Source organism: Schistocerca piceifrons, chromosome 1 (assembly GCF_021461385.2).
Source record: "Schistocerca piceifrons isolate TAMUIC-IGC-003096 chromosome 1, iqSchPice1.1, whole genome shotgun sequence".
NCBI lineage: Eukaryota > Metazoa > Arthropoda > Insecta > Orthoptera > Acrididae > Schistocerca > Schistocerca piceifrons.
In genome coordinates, this window is record NC_060138.1 from 1,038,939,493 (window position 1) to 1,038,950,005 (window position 10,513).

The window sequence follows — 10,513 nt, forward strand, 5'->3', positions numbered from 1 at the left end:
TACACACAAACTACAAAATTAATTAATCTCTTTAACTATTAAAACACTTGAAATAAGTATCAGTCCTAAAGAAACTTCTCATTAGCAGTAGGTGGCATACACAAGTATCCACTGATGAGCCAGAACATTATGATCAACTGCATCATAGCATGATGGTCCACCTTCGTAATGCAGTAAGGCTACTTGGTCGGTTTCCAGAGGTATTTGGCACTAGATGTTGACACACAAGTTTACACAATTCTCATAAGTTATGAACCACTGGTTTGTGCGTGTGGTGGCAATGCCTGATAGTGTCCCAGAGGTCTTGTATCAGGCTAAGATCAGGTACATTGATTGTCAAACATATCAATATGAGCATGATTCTGGCCTTGTGTCACAGACAGTTATCCTGTTAGAAGACACTATAGCTATTGGGGAAGACATCTAGCATGAAGGGATGTAGGTAGCCTGCAACACTGTTCATGTAGTCCACGGCCACCACAGTGCTTTCACTTACTACCACAGATACCATGCAACCCAGGTGAACGTCCCCCGAACCATAATATTGCCTGCACCAGTCTGCATCTGAGGCACAGTGCATGTTTTGAACATTCGTTTGCATGAATGACAACCTGTCCAGATATGACCACCGACCTGGTATAATAAGAAAAGTAATTTACCTGACCAGCCAACACATTTCTATCACGCCAGAGTCCAATTACAATGATCCCATGCCCACAGCAATCATAATTGATGACATTGTTGAGTCAATATGGGAACACACAGGGATCATCATCTGTAGAGCCCAATGTTGAACAATGTGCACTGCGTGGTGTGCTCCGAAACACGTGCAGCTCCACCAGCATCACATCTGCCACATTTAACCACCTATCTTGCTTTGCAGAGCAAGTAAATTGTGGACATCCAACACCTTGCCATCTACTAGTGCTTTCTTCGTCTTTCAACTACTTTCCATTGATTCCAACGAAAGTTATTAACAGCTTTAGAGACAGTAGATTATATGATGCCACATCTCAAGCAATAGCTGAAAAGCTTCATTGTTTCTGAGATGTCTATTCCCAGGCAATGGGCATAAAAAATCTGCCCTTAGTTCACGTTGCTTGTGTCAGTGGACTTCACCACTTGCAGCTGTTGTCATTGCTAGAATGATTTCCCATATGTCTCTATTCTGCTTACATACTTTCTTTAATACGTGATGCGCTCACAATGCCACAAGGCAGCACTAAATCCAGAGCTGGAAAGTGTCATAATGTTTTGGTTTGGCTCATCATTATGTGTAACTATCATTACTGACTTGCATCAAAAATTACTCTCCCACAAAACTATAAGCACACATCAATGCACATAAAATGTGAGCTTATGTTACTGTTACATAACACACAGCACAAAAACACAAATCCACATTTGTTGAACAAGTCTGTGTCACAAGAACATAAAAAAGGGTACTACTTCCATATGAGAAGAAATCCATGCATGTGTCATGATAATACATGAATTCATTAAATGAATGAGTTATTGCTACTTTGTTGTCCTATCTTTACCTAGGGAAAGTAGGTTGTTCTGAATGTCTCAATGGTCATAGGCATTGGAGATTGTGTACTAACTCTGTCAGATAATGATGGAAAGGGAAACATGTTTCACTCAGATATTTTACTGCTATGCTGCACCTACTTAATGTGATCATACATGATGGATCACTCACAACATAGGTGGATTGTTAGATGGAAGACACCACAATATGTCTTATCAAATAATTCCTGTCAGACATGAAATGAGTGTGTTCCATTTCATATGGCAAAAAGATATATCAACTGAAAACATCTGTAAAAACAGAGTTTAAATTTAATCATATTTAAACAGGAACTACTTATTCTAAGAAAAATGTTACTGCCATTTTGTGACATTTTTCACCTTTCACATTAGTTAACGAAATCATCCTGTGGATAACATGGCGTATACATCATTAATTGGGAGGAGCCTGATACTAAAATTTTAGAAATTTGCAGATCTGCTTTGTGAAGTAATTGAGTAAATTTTGTATAACAATAACAAACAGAAAGGGAGAAGTTCCTGAATGTATGCACTGAGGTCACGATTTCTTATGTAACAACAAACGTGAGCAGAAGCTATAATTAACAGCTTTAGAAACAGTAGAGTATATGATGCCATATCTCCACAGTGAAGACAAGTGAGAAGCCAAGTTTTCAGAATTCTAGATCATACAATTACAAGTGAAAATAGTTACCAATGCTAACAAAAATTATTTCCTTTCACCATTCATTAGTAACAGAATGTTTCCACCCAATGACACTCCAGTAGTATCGTTAGGAATGTGGTTGATGGACAGCATACCAGTTACCCCCTTCAAAGAGCTTTGGATGGCTGTGGGGGTGGTATAGTACTGGTAAATTAGGTTAGATATAAAGTTTTTGTTCCATAGACCCAAAAATGAGATGATTCTAGTGGGTGTGGAACATGTTAGAATGAATAATATGTTGTTGTTGTGGTCTTCAGTCCTGAAACTGGTTTGATGCAGCTCTCCATGCTACTCTATCCTGTGCAAGCTTTTTCATCTCCCAGTACCTACTGCAACCTACATCCTTCTGAATCTGCTTAGTGTATTCATCTCTTGGTCTCCCTCTACGATTTTTACCCTCCACACTGCCCTCCAATACTAAATTGGTGATCCCTTGATGCCTCAGAACATGTCCTACCAACCGATCCCTTCTTCTGGTCAAGCTGTGCCACAAACTTCTCTTCTCCCCAATCCTATTCAATACTTCCTCATTAGTTATGTGATCTACCCATCTAATCTTCAGCATTCTTCTGTAGCATCACATTTCGAAAGCTTCTATTCTCTTCTTGTCCAAACTATTTATCGTCCATGTTTCACTTCCATACATGGCTACACTCCATACGAATACTTTCAGAAATGACTTCCTGACACTTAAATCAATACTGGATGTTAACAAATTTCTCTTCTTCAGAAACGCTTTCCTTGCCATTGCCAGCCTACATTTTATATCCTCTATACTTCGACCATCATCAGTTATTTTGCTCCCCAAATAGCAAAACTCCTTTACTACTTTAAGTGCCTCATTTCCTAATCTAATTCCCTCAGCATCACCCGACTTAATTAGACTACATTCCATTATCCTTGTTTTGCTTTTGTTGATGTTCATCTTATATCCTCCTTTCAAGACACTGTCCATTCCATTCAACTGCTCTTCCAAGTCCTTTGCTGTCTCTGACAGAATTACAATGTCATCGGCGAACCTCAAAGTTTTTATTTCTTCTCCATGAATTTTAATACCTACTCCAAATTTTTCTTTTGTTTCCTTTACTGCTTGCTCAATATACAGAATAATATAAAAAACATAAAACGTTTGAATACTATAGCCACACCCTGATCATTTGTTACAAGATTGTCAAAATAGGTGACTACATTATAGTAAACTCGAACTGCTAATATTTACAGAATTAATCCACTGTCAGAATGAAACACTGTTAGGCACTTTTAATAAATTTATCATATACAAAATACCTAATCTTGACTGTTGTGACCTAGTGCTGTCAAAACTGAAATCCAACATACATTTTTACTTCATCTGGTCTAACAGTCCCTAGTAAGATATTCATCTAAAAAGTAGAACAATTTGCCCATCAAAAAGTCTTTCAGACTCTGTCTAAACTGTGCTTCATCTGAAACTAAGTTTTTAATGATTGCTGGCAATTTATTGAAAAGTGTGTTTCTGAATATTGGACCCCTTTTTGGTCCAAGGTATGTGATTTTAGGTCTTTATGTAGACTGTTCTTATTTCTAGTACTGAAACTGTGAATTGAGCTATAGGATGGAAATAGAGATATATTACTTGCAAAAAAATTTCATTAAGGAATAAATATGCTGAGAAGCAATGGTTAGAAATAGACAGTCATGTCACATCCCAGTTGATTTTGCGGGATGAGCATAGTAAGATGGAGTGATGTGGGGACATGATGGAATGGCAAAAAGGAGCTACACTCGATTTGTTGGTGTATCAATGCACACTGTCCATCATGTCTACAAGGAATGGTATACTACTCGCAGCTATGTAACATGACAGAACAGTGATCACAAAAAATCCCAACCAACAGGGACCAGAGATGATTGTCACACCTTTTATGAATAGCAATTGGTCCAAAAACCAAGAAGAATTTCTGCCATCAGTGAATAATAAATCCGTTTTAACCAGTTTCTGAACAAATACCGAGAAGGGAACAGCATGAAAGGGACATTTGGATTGGTACCTCACAAAAGTCCATTGTTCACTGTGTCACATAAATAGGCACATGTTCAATGGGCCAAACAACACAAACTGGTGGTGTAGTCCAATTAGTAATGATTTTGCTTCTTTTCAAAGGACGCAAGGTGCCGTGTGTACCGAGAACCAAATGAAGCCCCTGACCTGCAGTGTTTGGAGGTTGTAATGCAGGCTGGAGGTAGTTAGTGACGTTTTGCGAGTGTTTTACATACCATGACTTGGGACCACTCATTCAGGTTATCGTGAACATGAATCAGTATACTTATTTCAACAGTCTCACTGACTAAGTGTAGTCTTTTCTTCAATATCACCATAATGATAACGTTATGTACACTCCCACCTTACTAGACATAGCTGACATCTGGTATTGGCAGTTCAATTTACTTGGCTTCACATATTTTGTCATAATATGCTAGTACTTGACCCCACACAAAGTTTTTTGTAAAATAATGCTACTTTTTGAAAATTAGCATCAGAAGAAGAGCAGCCACTAATGATTGCTGAGCAAGCAGGAACTGAATCAAGACCAACAGACATGTAAAAAACCATGAACATAAACCTCAAGATTTCAATATTTTTAAAATAGTTCATCAGCAAACATAGATAAATTTATGATATCTTTAAGGGAATTTGTAAGAAGCATAAGGGTGTTTCTCAACTATTTTCTGTGGCTAAAGTCTAGATCAGGGCCAGCAGCCGGCATGGGTGTTTCTCTACCGCTCATAGGTTGGCAATGTGTCAGTTTTGTCATTAGGAAGTACTTTCATGTAAAGTGAGAAAAGAGGCAATGAACTTCTACTGTCGAAACAGGCACCATTCTCTTCTTCACTAGAGGTTGAAAATACCACTTCAGTTGTAAATTTATTTTATTATCACGACCGGTTTTGGGCTCCCATTCTTCACTGTTGTCATTAGAATTTGACTGTTTTCTCTGAATATGTCATTAATTATGAGACTGTGGATAGGCTGGGACCAGCTGAAATTGCTTCAAGTGAAGTGCTCAACAAATAAATTTATAACCTTCATTATCACAAATATTTAATTTTTTTCTGAATGTGTCACAAATTACTAGGTTGTGGTGAGGTTGAAATGTGACAGTTTGGTTGCGAGTTGGCCAAGCCAATGAATGTGAGAGCTAAAAAACCTGGTATTGGTGGAAAACAGACCTGTAACTTACCCCAAGTTCTAGGTTAGGTTGGAATGACAGTTTCACTCACAAAAATTCAATAAATAGTCTTTATTGTCACATATATTAGTTTCATTCAACACACACTATGAAATATTTTATTAAACTAAGACATCCAATATCGGTAATACTCTTCATTATTCTTCAAACTGCTGTAATACACTGATGTGATAACATGACAATATTCCATCGAAAAACAATGTCTGTTCACTGCTCTCTCACTGGCTGCTTAGACCCAGCAGCTGATACATCTCCTTCCTTCCCATCATACCTCACTTCAAACGTTGACAACAATCCCGTGCAAATCATACAAGCAAACCACTAGCCCAGATCTAGACTTTTACTGTTTTCTACTCTCGATTAATAAACTTATATTTAAAATTCCGAAGCTTTACCACAAACCCCTGCTTAGTCTCAATGGCTGCTACCCTTGCTGTGGTTGCTCTAATCTTACTTTCTAAGTAAACTATTCTCTCCTTTTTTCCTCACCACATCAATTTGGGTGGGGATTTGTATTTCATATTTTGTTTTTTTATGCAAAAATCACAATTGCAAGTAACTACTACAGATTAAAGAACTTAGCATGCAACACTTATGCTTCTTCTTCTTCTTGTTCTCCTTCTCCTCGTTGTGATTCCTCAATGTTTCATACCGAGATGTATAGTACACTAGATCTGTTATGACAAGGACAGTGACAGGTCACAGAGGAAACCTTCTCTTTTGCATTTTATCAGTATTCATTTGGACTTAACCATTAATGCTTGGATAAAATAAATGAGGGTGACCACAATAGGCTACGAACCCAGTTCCTCTAAAAATCAAAACTCGTTTTAACGCTACACCACCTCTGTGCAAATACACTGACGCACAGGAAGTGTACACAGGTCACATATGAACATGCTAAAATGAAATCCAAAGATAATGAAATTATGCTTCCAAGAATAGCAAACTTATTTGCATTCATGTGTCACAAAAAGAATGGACTATTGCCTCTGCATGAATATTCGTGTCATTGCGTACACTCATTTTATTATTATTCTCAACACAAAACTAATTAATACGTTCTCTCTACTGTCAAGAGGATTTGTTAATAAGCTCAGTTTTGTCATAACAGCAGCAAACATTTAAACAGCTCCTGACTCTCACATGCACCTTGCATACACAAAAATTTTACCTTTTGCCTGGCTCCACATTTGAATCCTCCCGTAAGCACCATATAACAAACTGACCACGTCTGTCAATGTATTTCTCCTCATATCAGTGATAACATGATGAAGAAAGTTTCCAGGCATTTTTATAGAGAATACTTCAGTTAACTACTATATCTTCCACAATTATACGTTCTCATCCAGCTGGTACGACAAATGAGAGATTTATTTGGTTTTTGAGTTCTGTCTCTTGCATGAATTCTTGTTTAATGTAACAACTTTAATTTACAGCCTCTGATACGTAGAGGAAGACATTTTACATGCTAGATGTTTATATAAAACAATAAACATGTTGCTGAAGCCCATATACAAAAATATGATATAATTTCATCAACAAAGAGAGCGTCATTTTATGTGACACACTGGAATAAGTTAAACAACACTACTAGTGAGAGTCAATCCAACAGTAACATCAATATGCTAATTGCACAGTTATATTATATTGATTTATTTCCATAGAACACATTATCCACTAGATTAATTGGCTACCTTCTTTGAAAAATAAATCCAAAAACACTTCAATGTCTTCAACAGCTGTCATTATTGTGGTACAAAATCATTAAAATTACATACCACTATATTTACGATCTTGGCCATGGTCATTAACTATTATGTTACACATACTTTAGAATGGCTGCTAACCTGCAGGCTCCGTATCATTGGTAGCTGGCATGGTTTTTTTGTTTTTTTTTCCCCCTATCTAAGTTTCAGAGATGATGGCTGTGTATGTAACACAAGAAAGCAATGCACCAGAGGAAAGAATCTTTGTTAATCTGCATTTGAGCCCCAAACAAGCTGGAGTTAAAGAGTGAGTGCCATATGTTCTAGCATACTGCTCTGAAAAAGCAAAGAATGTATATTGTTAGATAAGAAACTTTAAAGAGGAGGTGAAAAATACAAAGCAACCTATGTCAAGTAAGCACATGGTAAAACATTACACTGACAGCACAAGAAATTTAAATACGTATAAAGCACAAAGAAGATACCAGATTCTTTAAAATGAGGGGACCTCTAACACACACAACTGCACAAATTTTTAATGTCTCTACAAAAACCCCCATCCTTTGCCCAGCCTTCCCCTAAGGCATGAAAGAAATTTTAGGAAGAAAAGGATGGTTACACCCTAATGTCAGCATTGGTGTCATTAAAAACAGTACACAAGCTGAAATTGACCCCTGGTAGAGAAGGAATTTGTCAATGGTATCGTTGAGGTATCACTCTAGCATTAGCTTCTTTTGGTTTAGAGAAACAATGTAAGGGTTAAAACTGGATGGTTGTAGAAGCATTTGAATCAAACTGTCTCAAAATTGAACCCAGTGTCTCAACCACTGTAGCATATTCTTGAGCAGTGAAATTTATGAGATTTGAAAGAGTCAAGGCAGTGAAACAAGTTCAACAGCTAATTCTATCACTTGAAAAAAAACATTCCAGATTATAAAAGAAGGCCTATGTTTATCATGAATATCATAAAAACAATATTTATATATCATATTTCAGAAATTCTAAATGAAGCATAATAAAAAAGGGACAGCATCCTCATCATTAAACGATGAAAAGTGAATTAAATATAGTAATGAGTCTGTGTAAAATGAGAACTGTGTTGTTTCAGGTAGGCCTATTAGGGTAAACAGACATTCAATGTCTACAGATGCAATTTGCTTATTGATTCTTAAATTCAATGCACATTGGTTCTTTGTCATAAGATGTGCAAATATAAATAAATAAGTGGTGAGTATATGAAACGGGTATGGAGCATAAGTGTTAATTAGATCACCAAAGTGATGTACCAACTGTGAAAAGGTGGGAATAAAAATGATATACTATTGCAATCTACTTATTCAAGAGAATGTTTCAGAAATATGAAAGTTACACATTATGACACGTTCTGCGTTTGCATTTTTTTTTTTTTCTCGAAACGAGCGGTATGGGAGAGGGGAAGGAGGAGCGGGGGGGGGGGGGGGGGGCAATGCTTTAAATGCATTTTCTTCTTTAATATTAAATATTCACCGTGCGAGCAGCAGATGAAGAGTGGTTGTCACTAAAATTGTGTCCAGTCTGTCTGAATTTAAATGTTTGATCAAATTTATTCTATTACCGCCCACCAGACCCCAACATTATGTTTAATACTCTGTACAGAGGCTTTTTGTTGATTCTCTGAGTCAACAGAAGGGAAGAAGGGCAAAGTTTGATTAAACTGACATAACTGATGCAAAGATTTGTGGATGTAAACAAACCCAATACCTGCTGACATCTTCCAGTTTCTGACACATAGACACCACAATACCACTTTGCACTCTTCGTCCTATCGCACTTTGTAACACCAGTATTCGATGACCGATAAATATGTTTCTTAACGGTTAAACAGGATAATTATTTTTATTCGAAGTCAAGGACACTGCTTTTACAGACGGCGATGTTCGATTCAGCGTAATGTAAATATGAATTACTCTTTTAATCGTATATATCACTCAGTTAGTAATATGCGTAGTGTAGGGCAGCTGTCTATTTCACGTGTTAATCTACTGTTCAAATCTACAGACACAAGTTTCAAAATTTTCAAGCACTCAGCACTGTACCACCGCATGACCACTCGCACCAGATCCAACGGCCACCTACTGGGAATGCTAGAAACTAAACAACTTCACTGCGGCATTCCATAACACATCACGCTCCACCACAAGATCGCCACCTGTGAGCCACATTTGGAGTTAATATAGGGACGTGGGCGTACCGTTCTCAAACAAGTTAATAATATGTCCGTATTCGTTAAGAGCAGACGCATTAATAGCTCGATAATTTTGTTTGCATCCTATTTTTACTGATAGAAGCACTTGCCCTGTAGCAATGTAAAACTGCGGTAAGAAGTGCATGAAATGCAATCTCAAACGAGAACTTATTTATTGTCCTCTTACGGCTCACAATTAAATTATACTTCGGTTTGCTGCCGGTAATCAGCTTCACCCTACATCTCCTGATGACGTACCAAAATTAGGAAGAAAATGTGCACGCAGAGCAAATGAAAATTTAACAACAGAATAGGATCTTGCGAGGGGCGAAAATGTTTTTATTGAGAAAATAGTTTCTGGTGTATATTGCGCCACATATCCCAGTATTAGAGTATTCTACCTCGAGACGCTTTATATTTATTACACATTAATTGTTAGCGTTGTTGAGCACAACACATGTTGTAAAGTCCGTTAGCTAGCGAATAGAAAAATCGGATTACCAGCTGATCCCTTTATGGCTCAGGGAAAACTTTAAAATAGGGTGGAAGTGCGGACAGTTGGGTGGGAACAGAGCTGAGAGTATGATGGATTGTACTTAGTTTCAGCATTTCCATTCTATTATTTTCGCGAATGGTGCGAGGGAACGATAACAGTCCCTGCGCCTCGGTATGTGTTCTAAGCGCTCTTTATCTTAATTTGCAAGGGCACAACGTACGAGGAGGCGAAAATCTGTCAGGAATAATAAAACGCGAGATTGCTGTCATTACTAATTAACTATCTGTCGTAGCGTGATTGTGCATGAGTACCTAACGCCGAGAAAGGCTTTACCCTGTTAGGTCAATCCATTAGCTGTGGACAATGAATTCCTACGAACATATTCTTGCACTTGGCTGGACAATGTAGTGAACGAAGACTGAACAGCGATTAAACACAAAATTTCACACGAAAATAATGAGTAAAGGCCCCAATCCTAGCACACAAGTCCATTATGTGTTTACTTACACAAATAATAAGTGCGTATATAACGTAATTACTCAAATAATATGTAGACATACGTATCAAAACTGGAAAGAAGAATGGCGTACTTGTTCA

At 37.4% G+C, this 10,513-nt stretch overlaps 1 protein-coding gene across 1 annotated transcript in view; it reads right to left on the reverse strand.

The window, feature by feature from the left end:
* LOC124725205 (mitogen-activated protein kinase kinase kinase 15) overlaps positions 1-9,295 on the reverse strand; it is a 175,051-nt gene extending 165,756 nt beyond the window's left edge. The window contains exons 1-2 of the mRNA XM_047248456.1: positions 8,937-9,295; positions 7,338-7,532 (exon numbers count right to left, since the gene is read on the reverse strand). Coding sequence (XP_047104412.1) covers positions 7,338-7,368 — 31 coding nt within the window. The 5' untranslated portion in view covers positions 7,369-7,532; positions 8,937-9,295. The remainder of the gene's footprint in view (positions 1-7,337; positions 7,533-8,936) is intronic.
* Positions 9,296-10,513: the final 1,218 nt, after the last annotated feature.